The 17,815-nt window shown below is 29.7% G+C and overlaps 1 protein-coding gene across 5 annotated transcripts in view; it reads right to left on the bottom strand.

Moving 5' to 3' along the window:
* LOC114326725 (calcineurin-binding protein cabin-1) overlaps positions 1–17,815 on the bottom strand; it is a 262,120-nt gene that overhangs the window by 220,222 nt on the left and 24,083 nt on the right. For all 5 annotated transcript variants that reach the window (XM_050648086.1, XM_050648079.1, XM_050648068.1 and 2 more), the window contains exons 3-4: positions 13,129–13,230; positions 1,037–1,245 (exon numbers count right to left, since the gene is read on the bottom strand). In XM_050648086.1, the coding sequence (XP_050504043.1) occupies positions 1,037–1,245; positions 13,129–13,230 (311 nt within the window). The remainder of the gene's footprint in view (positions 1–1,036; positions 1,246–13,128; positions 13,231–17,815) is intronic.

Below are 17,815 nucleotides of genomic sequence, written 5' to 3' on the forward strand. Positions count from 1 at the left end.
GCCCATGAGTTAAATCCTCCTAGAGAAGCAGTGTGGACTGGGATTTACGCCGGTGTTCTAGTAGGTCCATATTTTTTTGGGGGCAGCGTAAATTCAGAAATTTATCTTGAACCGCTTAGTGATTTAAAGGGTACTTTTGAAAATAACCCAGAGTTTGCAGGTATTCACTATTTTCAACAAGACGGCGCTTCGCTGCATTTCGGACTTGCAGTCTGTGAATACCTGAATGCCAAGTTTGGCATGTGGATAGGAAGAAGATGAAGAATGGAATGCTCAGCACGGTCACAACTACTTTTGTACATATACAGTGATATACTCACCAAAAAAAGCGTAGCGCGGAAACAGCATGTAAACAGTCGATCGGTGGTCTATCTATCTCTTTTAACCAAGCGACTTTTGACATGTGACTGACAAAGATGGCTAGACCACTCAATCCTATGTCGGCGTTACACCTCGATGCATTGAGTGGCATATCCCTAGCCAAGTCTTATGCTCTTTACATGTCTCTGGCTAATAACCGGCAAAATAGCTCAAAAGATGGAAAACATAATACATTGCGAAACAAAAAGAGATGAAACTAGTGGAGGTGGAAATTACCGTTATGAACGTATAAATAATTAACATTACATTACATAGTTTCCCACCTTTAAACGTCTGTGACAGGAGTATTTTATAAAATTCTACTGTCACAGTGACAGTTGTCATACTCCTTTGATACGTCTAAAGGTGGGAAACTATGTAATGTAATGTTAATTTACACGTTTATAACGATAATTTCCAACTCCACTAGTTTCATCTCTTTTTGTTTCGCAATGTATTATGTTTTCCATCTTTTGAGCTATTTTGCCGGTTATTAGTGCGCTCATCACTGTATAAATAATCAAAGCAATAAACTAGTTTTCTGTATAATTTTTTTTCTTTTTGTTCGGTATGCAAATTGGTTAACTGACTTATGCCTACTCCTGTATTCATACCAAAATAAAACAACAACTGACTGGAAATCATATTGAATGCCAACAACGAAATTTTTCCTCACCTTTCAGGATTATACAATTTATAATATTCCTTTGTAGCCGGATTGTTCCTATAAATTTGTTTCCTTAATACTAATCCTTTACTGTAATCGGGATCTAGCATTAAAGCTTTTCCTATATATTCCAAGCACGAAACTGTATCTCTTATTGCGTATAAAACAGATATTAGTTTGTCTAGACAAGGCCAATGTGATTCACTACATTCGAGACCCTAAAATTAAGAAATAAACAAATTGAAATAGTAGCTCAGGAAACACAGCCCAAAAAGCACTTGAAAAATCGAAAAATTGCTTCCTACTATTTTCAACTGGAATATCTGAAAGGAGTCAATAGAAAAGATGTACGATCTCGCGGATATCGAAATTTTTAATACGTCAGGTACTATTAAGTTTTTATTAATATTTAAGCAGAAAAAAACGACTTTCTTCATTAATTTCAATATTGTGAAGAAATTACGCATTGTAGATGAAAATGTTTAACAGACGACTTTCTTGAAAATGATTTTTTCTAAATGAATACATGTTCAAAAAAGTTATTGCAAATTAAACCCGAAAGTAAGCATTTTTTTCAATTGGTTATAATTATTATTAAAACAAACAATAAAAATATTTAATAGATTTCACAATGCGAGTTTTTATGTAAATATGTGCAAAAGATGGGCCAATCGGTAGAGTAGTTTTTAAACCATTCTATTGGTTTATCCCATTTCCATTTGACAAAAAAAAAGGTAATTTTCAAATGGCCGAACAAGTGCTTTGTCAATATTTAGGATTTTTTTGATCACATTCTCTTCGTAAGGGCTTAAAATTTTCATGTTTTCAAAAAATTATATACATTTATAATTGTTGACTTACATCTAATTGATGCAGAATGAAGTACCATTAAATTATGTGCGCCGATTTAACCTTTACACAAAGACAAATTCTGAAATACATAAAAAGGTCTGAAAGGTTATGAAAAAACACATCTTTAAAAAACATTTAAGCTCAAATTTTGGCAGTGTGTCAATGAAGTTTCAGTTTTTCATTTGAAATTTAATTAAGTTTAATGTATGCATAACTAACATTGTGAAAACTCGTTCAAGTTAGTAAACCAAAAGAAACTGAACAATTTTTAAACAAATTATAATTTCTTTTTTCGCTTCGAAATTACTTTTTTATTGACTTTGGTTATTGTAAGATGAAAGTTTGTTATTCTAGGGATTTTTTCGTAAAATGCTTACTTTAAGCGCAAAATGCAAATATCCAATTAAATTCAATGGCAAGGGAAAGTGAGGGAATGGTGCGCACTTAAGCAGAAATCGATTCTGTTGTAAATTCTTTAAATCTATCATAACGGCTAGTATGTTACAGTAAGCTCTAATTATTCTACTTTTAATATTTAAAATAGGTTTTAGAGAAATACAATGTACTAAAGCAGAATATTAAAAAACGAAAGAAGTGTTCCAATGAAGCGTTCCAAAAATTCCTCATCCATGAGGGTAATCATGCGCACGGATTGGTAAATGGTGCGCACTGAATAATGTTTTTATCAAATTCTTTAAATATTATTCTTTTCTGTTTTCCAGCAAATACAACATGTCCCTAGGTGCAGCTGGTTTTCTGGTGGTGGAATGAAACTTAATTTTATATCATATAATTTGTCTTCATCGATAATATCTGACAAATCAGTGTCTGTTACATCAGACTAATCAGGTGTTAGCTCCTTATGCACTCTCTTCTTGTTTTGTTTGCCTTCAAATTTTTTTCTGTCTGGCGAGATATCTAGCGATTTTTTAACAAATCATTTTTGAACAGTTGCCTTTCTTGCTGCTTTCTGTTCCTCCTTTCTCTTGAGATTCACGTACCTTAATCATTTTTTTCCTTGGCGTTCTCCAATTTTATTTTCATTGGTGAGCTTGTAAGATTTTTCGATTGTTCGAGATTTTCTTTTAATTTCTGGTTTAATTCGTGATAGATCAACATGAGTGGATTCTCTCCGCACTCATGCAATAAACCGCCATGATAGTTCTTCCACTAGCAACAAACAGAGGCTACATTTGTAGCTCCTCTAGGTACATAAACCCGTTCGTCTTTTTCTTGAAATCGATCTTGAATGTCGAAAGCTCTTATCGTTTCCCTTATTCTTTTGCCGGCATTTCTAATTGCATACAGAGGATTTTGTAAATCTTCGTTAGTATATGTAAGAATCATAGATTTTCTAGTGTAGTTTTATAGCCTCTGGAAAGGAAAATGGTGACTTTATTATTTACCAATTCATTGTTTACGGGGGAATCATGCGCAATCCTGCGCACTATTACCCCCTTTACGCCTTAAGTCGTCACAAACAAAAAAATACTAAACCATATAAACCAACAGATGCACCAAAATGTACGGAAAACAACATGATTTAAATCAATAGTAAGCTCAAAGCAACTTAATAAAACCTACGAACTTAGCGTCTTAATTTTTGGAGCAGAAAAACTAAAATTCTTGCGATTTTAAATAATCGGATCTCACTTAGTCCACGTGCAACATTCGACTGAAGATAATGGCATCAACCGTTCACGAGATCATCCAAAAGGTGTAGGACTTGTTGAGTTCTTAAAATCATCCACGGAATTTGAAATACAATGCAGCGCACGATTACCCGCTGCGCACCATTCCCCCACTTTCCCTTATATCAATTTGTTTATTTTTAAACCGACATGAACTTAAATAAAACAAAAGTGATGACAAATCAAGATAACACAATCGACTTGGATGGAAGTGAGATCGAAAATGTCGAAGAGTACCTACATATACCTAGGTCATATGATCAAACTAGGTAAACAGAATCAAACGGCAGAAATAACTAGAAGAATCCGAATGACTTGGGCAGCAGTAGGAGAATCACTGATGTGCCGAAAAACAAAAAGATACCAATAAATCTAAAGAAAAGGGTATTCAACAGTTGTATTCTACCAGTTATGACTTATGGAATGGAGACGATAACACTAACAGAGGTATCAGCCAGTAGATTGAGAACGACACAGAGGGCGATCGAACGAGCTATGTACGAGGAATATCCCTAAGGGAACATGGGAATAAACTGGCACCAAATAGCACAAAACAGAGAATAATGGAGAACTCATGGGGAGACCTTTGTCCAGGAGTGGATGCAAACAGACTGAAGAAGAAAATATCAATTTGTTTATGGATATTTTAAGTTGACTTTTGCCAAATAAAATCAAAATTGAATTGCGTCATTTGAAAATACTAGACTAAATTTCATCTAATATTTTTTGTTTTTTCTTCGATGTCCAACCTATTGAAAAAGGCCTCGAAAAATGCTAAGATTGGATTTTTTCGGCATTTTTAATTGTTTATTTGCATTTTATGCTTAAAAAATCATTTTACGAAAAAAATACATACACAACTTTCGTCTTAAAATATCCCAATAGGGAACTTGCATAAAATTTTAAATTCGAAAAAAATGTTATAAATCACAACAGAACATAATACTCTGGGCTAATTAGCAAAATTCATGGAAAAGTTATTTACCAGCAATTTTATTGCTGGAATCGAATTATAAGATCCTATATATTAATAATATAGGTATGCAAAGTCCGCAGATAGTGTGCTACTTTTTAATAAACAAAATGGCGCCGAAAAATCGTATTTTTTTCAATTATTGCTCTATAACTCCGAAGATTTTAACTTTACAACTAAAACACCTTAATAAAAATTCACCGCAACTAAATTCTGCATAGAGATATGTTTTTCACGATTTGCTCCGACGAAAATTTTCCTTTTCCTAACAAAAACTCTAATTTTCAAATAAAGTTTTAGGTAAGTAATTATTAATCAATAATTAAATAACTTAGTGACATCAAAGCTTTCTTGGTATAGATTGTAATTCCAGAAGCCGGTGAAAATTAAACGAATATTTTAGCGACAATTCAATTGTTAATTAACAAATTACGATCTCAATAATAACCAAAATAATCATGATACATTGATCAAACTTATAAAGATTATAAAGATGAGATGCTTATTTAATATTTTATCGACAAAATATAAATTTTTCTTTTTTTTTTGCATAATCTTTAAATTTTGAAAAAAAAAATGTTATAATACGCTGGTCTAATTAGTAAAGTACAAAGAAAGGTTATTTACCAGCAATTTTATTGCTGGAATCGAATTATAAGATCCTATATATTATTAATATAGGTATGCAAAGTCCGCATACAGTGTGCTACTTTTTTTATAAACAAAATGGCGCCGACAAATCGTATTTTTTTCAATTATTGCTCTATAACTCCGAAGATTTTAACTTTACACCAAAAACACTCAAATAAAAATTCACCCCAATTTAATTCTGCATAGAGGCATGTTTTTCCCGATTTGCTCCGACGAAAATTTGCCTCGGAAAATGTGGGTTTTCCCAACAAAATCTCGAATTTTCAAATAAATTTTTTGGGCCAGTAATTATTTATCAATAATTATATAGCTTGGTGAAATAAAAGCTTTCTTGTTATAGATTATAAATTCAGAAGCCGGTAAAAATGAAACGAACATTTTAGCAACAATTCAATTGTTAATTAACAATTTACAGTCGCAATAACAACCAAAATAATCATGAGACATTGATCAAACTTATAAAGTTCAGAAAGATTATAAAGGTGTGATGCCTATTTAATATTTTGTCGACAAAATATAAATTTTTCATTTTTTTGCATAATCTTTAAATGTTTAAGAAAAATTGTTATAAACAAATTAACATTTCTCAGAAATTGTTTATTATATTCTAATTTAAAAAAATACTTAAAACGCGTATTTCATAGGTCTTGAAAATGAATGCTTTAAAAAATTTTTCTAACCATTTGCAAAGAAGTTATGAAGCAGCAAAGTAAATATACGAAATCTCAGTTGTTTATAATTTGTTTTAATTGTTTCAAAGCTTAAAAGTGAGTCTATGGTACAACCTAATTACTCAAAAAGAATGTCAAAAATTAGTGCAATGGTTATATTTTAATCAAAGATTAAAAATACTTTTTTTTGTAATTTTTAGCGCAAACGTAGGCCTGATACAGAGTCGGAGCTAAAATGTTCACTCGAAGCGACTGACACGCAGCATGCATTATTTATTAAAAGTGTACATCACGCGGCTGGTCGTCGCTCAGAGTGAAAATTTTAGCTACAGTACTGTGTTACTCTACTTTCGCGCGTGTAAATTACAAAAAAATATATTTATAATCTTGAATTAATATATAACCATTAAACTGAGAACGATATTTTTTTGTAAATAATTAGCTTGTACTTTAAACTCACTTCTACGCTTTGAAAGAATTAAAAATATATATAAACACAGTAGTAATCGTATGTTTACTTTGCTATTTCATAACTTTTTTACAAATGGTTGCAAAAAAGTTTTAAAGCATTCATTTTAAAGATATTTAAAATGCGCATTTTAGCTATTTTTTAAAATTATAATATAATAAAAACTTTCTGAGAAACGTTAATTTGTTTATAACTATTTTTTTTAAAACATTTAAAGATTATGCAAAAAAATAAAAAATTCATATTTTGTCGACAAAATATTAAATAGACATCTCATCTTTAAAAGATTTCAAAGCTTGATCAGTGTATCATAATTATTTTGGTTATTATTGCGACCGTAAATTATTAATTAACAATTGAATTGTTGCTAAAATATTCGTTTAATTTTCATCAGCTTCTGTAACTATAATCTAAACCAAAAAGGCTTTTAAGTCACCAAATTATTTAATTATTGGTAGATAATTACTTATCTAAAACTTTATTTGAAAATTAAAGACTTTGTTGGGAAAACCCGCATTTTCCGAGGAAAATTTTCGTCGGAGCAGATCGGGAAAAACACGTCTCTATGCAGAATTTAATCACGGTGAATTTTTATTTGAGTGTTTTTGTTGTAAAGTTAAAATCTTCGGAGTTATAGAGCAATAATTGAAAAAAACACGATTTTCGTGCGCCATTTTGTTTATAAAAAAGTAGCACACTATCTGAGGACTTTGCATACCTATATTATTAATATATAGGATCATATAATTCGATGCCAGCAATAAAATTGCTGGTAAATAACTTTTCCCAAAAATGGCCTATTCTCCGGTAATCAGCCCAGACTAATAAGTTAAAACATGTATCAAAGATAAAAAAGTTTTGCTTGTCTTTCGTTTGGCCCCTAAAGACGATTAAAAATTCAAATTATACCAGCCAGCCCAAAACGCGTCGTGACGTCATCGGGTTATGTGTTTACATTCTACACCAACAAAGTAAAAAAAATTGTATATAATTTTAAATTAGACATTATAAACGTCAGTAGAAAATACAGTTATGTGACGTTACAAGTGTTTTTGATCATTTGAACTATTCATAGAAAATTTGTACTTTTACAAAATGGTATCATTTTCCATAGTAAACCTTCTTTCCTTTCCTTCAATAACTATATCAAACTCCAATCTCAACAAAGTGGTATATATTATTACAATGACATACGATAAATGTCAGAATATAACTATTTTTCCTTTATTCCGCGACGACGAGCTGGCCAAATACCCAAGTAGGTGGAGGCCAATAAACTAAAGAAGAAGAATATACCTAAATATAACCATACAGTTTAACTATGTGACGTCACGGATCGTTGGAACTATTTTAAAATACAGAAGACTTTAAATTTGTACTTCTAAGTTATTATGAGTTTTTGAAGCGTGAAATTTTGGAAATCTCATTTTTATACAAAACTGAACATTATTATGTAATAAAAAAATGTGTAAGTTCCCTATTATCAAAAAAAAAAAAAATGATTTTTCGAAACGAGAAGAGCATTTTTTATTTATTAGTTTAAAAACTGTTATAAATAAATAGCTTGCCATGAAAAATTTTCGGTAAACTTTTAAACATAGCATATCGGGATCATAATCTATTGATGAAGATACGTGTCAGCTTGTGGGTATGAAATAATTTCTTAACAAACTTTCTTGACAAACGCCAACCTCCTAAAATAATTACGCAGTGAATTAAAATAATAATTATAATCTCCGGTTCTATGACTCGTACAAACTTCTTTTATTTTTCAAAAAAAAAATGTGTTTTGCATCATCTTTCAGATTGTGTATTTGTTTGTAAAAGTTAAAACTGCGCAGATAATTTTAATTGTTTATAAGGCGAAAATGGTACTTTATTCGGCATCAATTATTTGTAAGTAAACAATTAAAAATGAATATGCTTTTTTAAAATCATGCAAATTTGAAACCTTACGCAGAAAATGAGACCAAAAAAGCCCTTCTAAATACTGAAAAAGCACCTGTAAAGTCATTTGAAAATTACCTTTTTTTCTCAAATGCGATAAACAAATAGAATTGTTTAAAAACTACTCGACCGATCGGGCCATCATTTGCACATAATATAGTAACTACATAAAAACCTATATTGTGAAATATGTTGTAAATATTTTTATTCTTTATTTTAATAATAATTATAAACAACTGAAAAAAGTTCTTACTCTCGAGTTTAATTTGTAATAACTTTTTCGTTTTTAAGAACATTTTTTAAATTAGATCTCATTTTAACGAGCAAGTATTTTCAAAAAAGTGCAGCCACTGAAGGTGGATATGAACTATTACCTCCGAAAATTGGTGAGTGGTTAGAGGATATCTCAAGGAACAAAGGTGACATAGTGCCTACTTGCGCTTTTATCCTGGGGGTGGATGCTACCCCTTCCCGGGGGTGAAAATTATTTTATTAAAAATAAGCCCATAATTCGACAGAGGGACAAATTCTAAGCAAAATTTGTTAGATAAAGTTATTAAAATAAATCAAAACTTTTTGAGTTATTAAAGATCAAAAATTTTAATTTTTCGTGAGAAAAATGCATGTTTTTAACCGATTTTTTATCAGTAACTCAACAACTATAAGTTTTTACAAAAAAGTTGTTATTGCCAAAATTGAAGTCAATAAAAAATTAAATAAACTCCTTACTAGAAAAACCTTTTAATGTTAACTAAAAGTGAGTTATAGTTAATTGAATGTTTATTTTCTTCGGTGAGTACCCAAATCTAAGTATTCAAGCTTAAATAACAGGAAAATTATGCATTTTATAACATAAACTTATTAAACGTTTGTCAAAGCACTTAGAAATATCTATCAAATGAGCCCCCGAACAAGTTAATAGCATCAATATTTATGCTACAATTTTTTTTCAAAATTCATCTTTTAATAATTTTTCCAAAAAATGTTATTGTTTTTTGTAAATAACTCCGTCAATTTTTATGATATCAGGTTTACCTAAAACACATTTGAAAATTAATTCCAAGGGATATTAAATCACGTTGAATTTAATCTTTTAAACCCCTTACTTTTTTAATCAAGTATATTCAAATGGGAAATAAGCCACAATTTTACCTAAAAATGATTTTATTAACGTTTCGACGCCCAAGTCGGGTGTCGTTGTCAAAATACAAAATAATACTAAATAAACAAAAATGTTGTTGCTTAGTAAAAAATTCTTCTAATAATTTATTTAATCTGACTCATTTATATCGGCAATTCAGACACGTATTATACATTTTAAAGTAGACGACTTTAAAATGATATTGCCAATATTGATGAGTTGCGTTCCTGGAACGACTTTACTAAAAGATAGTTCATTCGATTACATGAAATCAATCCCAACTCAAGAATATCCGCCACAAAAAATCATAGCATGTGATCTGTCTTTAAAAAGACAACCAAATGCAACGGTGGCACTGAAATTCTCGCGTTAGAGATTCCATAGTAAATCACGAGGGAAAACCAGGAAAAACCTCGTGATACTATCCCGACATCGTAAGTATTTGGGTTTACATTTAGTTTACTCTCAAAACTAATACCAAATTCTGACCTGATATTTTAAATTTTAAATAATACTAAAATACTAAATATGTACTAACTCGATATGTTACTGATTTACTAATTGTGGTATTTTCTTTCTATTGACTTCCTCCTTTATTATGGGTAACCACATCCTACTGCATTCTACCGAGGAATTTGCGACACAATTGGTTTCATTTAGCATAATTAGAGCCGCTTCTTTGATTTTTCTCTTTTTACTATCTGTTTCTTTTAGGACTATACTTGAATCTCTCCACTGAACTCTATGTTCATTATCCCATGCGTGTTGACATATTTGAGATCTATCAAATTCTCTATTTTTTATATAAGACTGATGTTCATTTACTCTAACGTCTAATGGTCTTGACGTTTCACCTACATAAAATTGTTCGCATTCACAAGGTATTTTATAAATACAATCCTTTGTATAAATATTAATCCTTTAAAATACCACAATTAGTAAATCAGTAACATATCGAGTTAGTACATATTTAGTATTTTAGTATTATTTAAAATTTAAAATATCAGGTCAGAATTTGGTATTAGTTTTGAGAGTAAACTAAATGTAAACCCAAATACTTACGATGTCGGGATATTATCACGAGGTTTTTCCTGGTTTTCCCTCGTGATTTACTATGGAATCTCTAACGCGAGAATTTCAGTGCCACCGTTGCATTTGGTTGTCTTTTTAAAGACAGATCACATGCTATGATTTTTTGTGGCGGATATTCTTGAGTTGGGATTGATTTCATGTAATCGAATGAACTATCTTTTAGTAAAGTCGTTCCAGGAACGCAACTCATCAATATTGGCAATATCATTTTAAAGTCGTCTACTTTAAAATGTATAATACGTGTCTGAATTGCCGATATAAATGAGTCAGATTAAATAAATTATTAGAAGAATTTTTTACTAAGCAACAACATTTTTGTTTATTTAGTATTATTTTGTATTTTGACAATGACACCCGACTTGGGCGTCGAAACGTTAATAAAATCATTTTTAGGTAAAATTGTGGCTTACTTCCCATTTGAATATACTTGATTATAAAAATGCCACAAGAAAATAGCTTCAGAACAAACCTTACTTTTTTAAAAATAAAAGGTTAAATGGCCCCGGTTACATGGTTCTCACAGCAAAATTTAAGCTTTAAACGTTTCTATCTCGGTTAATTTTTACCATACAGAAATAGAAAAAAAAAAAAGGTAAAATATTTGATAAAGAAAAAACTAAAATTTGGTTATACAGTGAGCACGTAAAGGTTGGAATACATTCATTTTCTCGAGAATGGACAATTTTGGAAAAAAATCCCAAAACAGGTCAATTTTTATTTTTAAATTACGACTTTTTGGCATACATATCATACTAGTGACGTCATCCATCTGGGCGTGATGACGTCATCGATGATTTTTTTAAATAGGAATAGGGGTCGTGTGATAGCTCATTTGAAAGGTAATTTAATTCTCTATTCAGTAATATAAACATTTACATAATTATTTATACAGGGTGTCCAAGAAAACATTTTTTTAATTTAATTTATTGACATAAAAAGAAGAATGCATGTAATTTATTTAATTCAAAATACATTTTACTGCTCTCAGAAAACAGAAAAAGAAAGTTTATTTGAAAAATATTCATTGCTTTTCGCTTAAACTAAATGTTCAAACTGTCCAGAGTAAGGTGGGTGGCGGCTTTGATATTGAATTTAAGCAATAAACAGTATTTATTTGTCAAATAAACTTTATTTCCTGTTTTCTGATAGCAGTAAAATGTATTGTGATTTAAATAAATTACACACAATTCTTCTTTTTATGTCAATAAATTTAATTCAAAAAAAATGTTTTTGGCCACTCTGTACAAATAAATATGTTAATGTTTATATTACTGAATAGAGAATTAAATTTCCTTTCAAATGAGCTATCACACGACCCCTATTCTCATTTAAAAAATTTTAAGATGACGTCATCACGCCCAAATGGGTGACGTCACTAGTATGATACATATGCCAAAAAGGCGCAATTTAAAAATAAAAATTGACCTGTTTTGGGATTGTTTTCCAAAATCAACCATTCTCGAGAAAATGAATTTATTCCAACCTTTACGAGCTCACTGTATATCATTTTTTACGTAATTGAGTATTTCTGGAGTTATTATCAAAATAATATGAAAATTACGATAATTTTAAAAAAATTGATTTTTTTAAATTATCTTTTTTTTTCAGAAATATGCATTCAAAACCAGTCAAAATTGTTGAAATCATTACTTAAGCTAATGTAAAGAAATTCTTGTAAGTATTACTATTAATTTTAATTTTTGTGGAAATGGCGTATGTTTTATTTTTCACTTTTTCCTAAAAAATTCGAAAGGGTTCTCTTGTTTTCATCATAACTTGCTTAATTTTGATGATATTATCTTCTTGTAGAGCTTATTTGATAGGTATTCTGAAGTACTTTGACAAATATTTAATAAGTTTATGTTATAAAATGCATAGTTTTTCCGTTATTTAAGCTTGAATACTTAGATTTGAGTACTCGTCGAAAAAATATACATTCAATTGCCCATAACTCACTTTGAATTAACATTAGTTTAGTTTTTATTTTTCAATTTCGGTAATATTAACTTTTTTGTTTAAGCTTATAGTTTTTGAGTTATAAGTGAAAAACCGCTTTAAAACATGCATTTTTTACGAAAAAATAATATCTTTGATTTTTCATAACTCAAAAAGTATTGACTTATATTAATAACTTTATATAACAAATCTTGCTTATAATTTTTCTCTCTATCGATTTATGGTATCATTTTTATTAAAATAATTTTCACCCCCGAGAAGGGGTGGCATCCACCCCCAGGGTAACAGCGCAAGTTGGCATAATGTCACCTTTGTTCCTTGAGGTATCCTCTAATTACTCACCAATTTTCATGAAAATGGATGGAGGTTCAACGAAATCGGGGGTGAAAACCTTCAGTGACTGCACTATCTGTTTTTGCTTAAATGTTATTCCAGATGTTCCAGCTAAAAAATAACGGCTAGTAATTTTTTGTTTTTTCAAGTGCTCTTTCGGCTTCGTTTCCTGGGGTATATCTCTTTTATTGCTAAATATTGCTGGTGTAATAAATACTAATTAATGTGTTAATATTTCTAAATTTTGGTTTAAAAGGGTTCAATAGTCCTTGGGTAACACAAAAAAATTAACAAATTTTTATACTACTTCATTTAATTTCGATACCTTTTCAAATGCATACGCTGATTGATGGAATTTGTTCTGATCCAGTGACAAAACGCCGATCTTATGCCATAAAGTAACATCGGTGCCATCCAACTCGGATGCCTAGAATAGAAAACTAAATGAAAGCTCTGAAAGCATAAATGAAGCAACATAATCATTTTTTCTGTTTCAATTCTCATATACCACGTACGTGAGTAAGATTTTTTGGTTATTATGTAACGTCTTATTACTATGTAGTGTTGGCTTTGTTCTCTTTACAAACCGTATTTTGTTATAATAGAACGCCTGTAACGCTTCAAGCAAATACCTATGCAGAGGACACGTTATGGGTATTGGGTACGTCCATCAAGTTAGCAGAACAAAGTCAGCAGAACACAGTTATTCTTAGACCAAAATTAAGTGTAAATTAAATGCAAAGGGCCTAGCCGGGTAAGATGGTGAAAAGTGCCCCCAACTCAATTTACATTCCTTATAGGTCACTTTTTAGCACATATAGAGGAACTCACTTTCTGAAATTTTTAGCCCCCTAGGTGGTCACGTGACCCCCCTAGAGCCTAATTAGGCTTTTTATGTTTTTATTTTTTATCTCAGCCGCGTCAAGAGCTAGCCAAAAACTTTATTTAAAAAAGTTGTAAGTTTTAAAAATATCTATATGAAAATTTTTTTTTTAATTTTTTGGCGGGAAATTCGAATTTTAAGAACAATTTTAAACTTTTAAATAATTATGAAAAAAAAAACTAAGACACTCGTTTTTACGAAAATCAATTATAATGTGTATTTTTGCATAATCTTTCACCCTGAATTTTTTCAAATTTTTAAAATTGGTGAAACGTACCTTTAAAAATAAAAAACCGCATTTTTCGGTTTTTTTTTTTCGTTTTTTGATATAATTTTATATATATTTTTCAAAAAAGGTAACACCGTCACTAGAATAGGTAAAAAAATGAAAAATAATTGGGGTTTGCTCAATAAAATTTTTTTGGAACCCATCCACTTTCAAGATACAGGGCGTTGAAGAAAACAAAATTTTACACATTTTTTACGATTTTGCCGAAACTACTGGCAACATTGCAAAAAAATTTGGCAGGCTTTAAGAAGTAGTTATTGTGCATTTTTTGACATACAATTAAGAATTTTATATTCATCATTGGCGCGCATACGGGTAATGGCCTGAACTTTTTAAAGAAAAAAAGATGGTACGCCACTGACATATTTCAAATTAACAATTATTTTTGAATTCTTCGTTCCATTTGTGACAAAAAATCTATCTTCCCATTTTTTCATACGACGCGCCGTTTTGTTGCAAAAAATAAAATATGTTAACGCTTCCAAAGTATTGGAATTAATTTTTATAATGGATGTAACGAGTTTATGTATGTAGATGTAGAAACTATTTATACTAGAAGTTCGAATGCTTTGTAAGGATTAAGATCTTTTATTTTTTGAATAAAAATGGGGCGTCGTATGAAAAAATAAGAAGATAGATTTTTTGTGACAAATGGAACGAGGAATTCAAAAACGATTGTTAACTTGAAATATGTCAGTGGCGTACTATCCTTATTCTTTAAAAAGTTCAGACCATTACCCCTATGCGCGCCAATCATGAATATCAAATCCTTAATTGTATGTCAAAACATGCACAATAACTACCTCTTAAAACTCGCCAAGTTTTATTACAATGTTGCCAGTAGTTTCAGCAAAATCGTAAAAAATGTGTAAAATTTTGTTTTCTTCAACGCCCTGTATCTTGAAAATGGATGGCGTTACAAAAAAAATTTATAAAACAAACCCCAATTATTTTTCAGTTTTTTACCTATTCTAGTGACGGTGTTACCTTTTTTGAAAAATAAGTATAAAATTGTATCAAAAAACGAAAAAAAACCGAAAAAATGCGGTTTTTTATTTTTAAAGGTACGTTTCACCAATTTTAAAAATCTGAAAAAATTCATGGTGAAAGATTGTGCAAAAATACACGTTATAATTGATTTTCGTAAAAACGAGTGTCTTAGTTTTTTTTTCAGAGTTATTTAAAAGTTTAAAATTGTTCTAAAAATTCGAATTTCCCGCCAAAAAATAAAAAAAAAAATTTTCGTATAGATCTTTTTGAAACTTACAACTTTTTTAAATAAAGTTTTTGGCTAGCTCTTGATGCGGCTGAGATAAAAAATAAAAACATAAAAAGCCTAATTAGGCTCTAGGGGGGTCACGTGACCACCTAGGGGGCTAAAAATTTCAGAAAGTGAGTTCCTCTATATGTGCTAAAAAGTGACCTATATGGAATTTAAATCGAGTTGGGGGCACTTTTCACCATCTTACCCGGCTAGGCCCTTTAATGTTCCAAGCAAAAATGTATTGCTCTTTTCTTTTAAAAGTTATCGCATGTTCTGCTAACTTGATAATCAAGCTAGCAGAACACTAGTTCAAAAATTTGATAAATCATTTATAATTGAATGCCAAAGTATTCTCTGAATTAAATGCTAATTTAATGTTCCAAGAAAAAATTTATTGCTCTTCTTCTTTAAAAGTTATTGCATGTTCTGCTAACTTGATAATCAAGCTAGCAGAACAGTAGTTCAAAAATTGATAAATCATTTATAATTGAATGCCAAAGTATTCTCTGAATTAAATGCAAATTTAATGTTCCAAGAAAAAAGTTATTGCTCTTCTTCTTTAAAACTTATCGCATGTTCTGCTAACTTATAATCAAGCTAGCAGAACACTAGATCAAACATTTGATAAATCATTTATAATTGAATGCCAAAGTATTCTCTGAATTAAATGCAAATTTAATGTTCCAAGAAAAAATTTATTGCTCTTCTTCTTTAAAAGTTATCGCATGTTCTGCTAACTTGATAATCAAGCTAGCAGAACAGTAGTTCAAAAATTTGATAAATCATTTATAATTGAATGCCAAAGTATTCTCTGAATTAAATGCAAATTTAATGTTCTAAGAAAAAATTTATTGCTGTTCTTCTTTAAAGGTTATCGCATGTTCTGCTAACTTGATAATCAAGCTAGCAGAACAGTAGTTCAAAAATTAATAAAACATTTATAATTGAATGCCAAAGTATTATCTGACTTAAATGCAAATTTAATGTTCCAAAAAAAAATTTATTGCTCTTCTTCTTTAAAAGTTATCGCATGTTCTGCTAACTTTATAATCAAGCTAGCAGAACAGTAGTTCAAAAATTTGATAAATCATTTATAATTGAATGCCAAAGTATTCTCTCAATTAAATGCAAATTTAATGTTCCAATAAAAAATTTATTGCTCTTCTTCTTTAAAAGTTATCGCATGTTCTGCTAACTTGATAATCAAGCTAGCAGAACACTAGTTCAAAAAATTTGATAAATAATTTAAAATTGAATGCCAAAGTATTCTCTGAATTAAATGCAAATTTATTGTTCCAAGAAGAAACTTATTGCTCTTCTTCTTTAAAAGTTATCGCATGTTCTGCTAACTTGATAATCAAGCTAGCAGAACAGTAGTTCAAAAATTGATAAATCGTTTATAATTGAATGCCAAAGTATTATCTGAATTTTAACTATTTAGAATGGGAAATAAGCCACAATATTATTAAAAAATGGTTTTTATTAACGTTTCGACGCCCAAATCGGGTGCCGTTGTCAAAATACAAAATACTATTGATATTATTAATATATAATTTTATATATATTAATAATTATAATAATTTTATATATATTAATAATATATATAAAATACAATAGTATTTTGTATTTTGACAACGGCACCCGATTTGGGCGTCGAAACGTTAATAAAAACCATTTTTTAATAATATTGTGGCTTATTTCCCATTCTAAATAGTTAAAATTGTAAAAATGCCACAAGAAAATAGCTTCAGAACAATATTATCTGAATTAAATGCAAATTTAACGTTCCAATAAAAAATTTATTGCTCTTCTTCTTTAAAAGTTATCGCATGTTCTGCTAACTTGATAATCAAGCTAGCAGAACACTAGTTCAAAAAATTTGATAAATAATTTAAAATTGAATGCCAAAGTATTCTCTGAATTAAATGCAAATTTATTGTTCCAAGAAGAAACTTATTGCTCTTCTTCTTTAAAAGTTATCGCATGTTCTGCTAACTTGATAATCAAGCTAGCAGAACAGTAGTTCAAAAATTGATAAATCGTTTATAATTGAATGCCAAAGTATTATCTGAATTTTAACTATTTAGAATGGGAAATAAGCCACAATATTATTAAAAAATGTAATCCAGCTAGCAGAACAGTAGTTCAAAAATTGATAAATCATTTATCATTGAATGCCAAAGTATTCTCTGAATTAAATGCAAATTTATTGTTCCAAGAAAAAATTTATTGCTCTTCTTCTTTAAAAGTTATCGCATGTTCTGCTAACTTGATTTCAAGCTAGCAGAACAATAGTTCAAAAATTGATAAATCTTTTATAACTGAATTCCAGAGTATCCTCTGAATTAAATGCAAATTTAATGCTCAAAAAAAATTTATTGCACTATTTTAAAAAAAGTTATTGTATGTTCTGCCTACTTGATTTTAAGCTAGTTGCAGTAGTTCAAAATTTGATAAATAATTATTTATAATTGAATACCAGAGTATTCTCTGAATTAATTGCAAATATAATGTTCCAAGAAAAAAGTTATTGCTCTTTTTTTTTTAATTATCGGATGTTCTGCTAACTTGATTTC

The sequence above is a fragment of the Diabrotica virgifera genome, chromosome 1, assembly GCF_917563875.1.
Source record: "Diabrotica virgifera virgifera chromosome 1, PGI_DIABVI_V3a".
NCBI lineage: Eukaryota > Metazoa > Arthropoda > Insecta > Coleoptera > Chrysomelidae > Diabrotica > Diabrotica virgifera.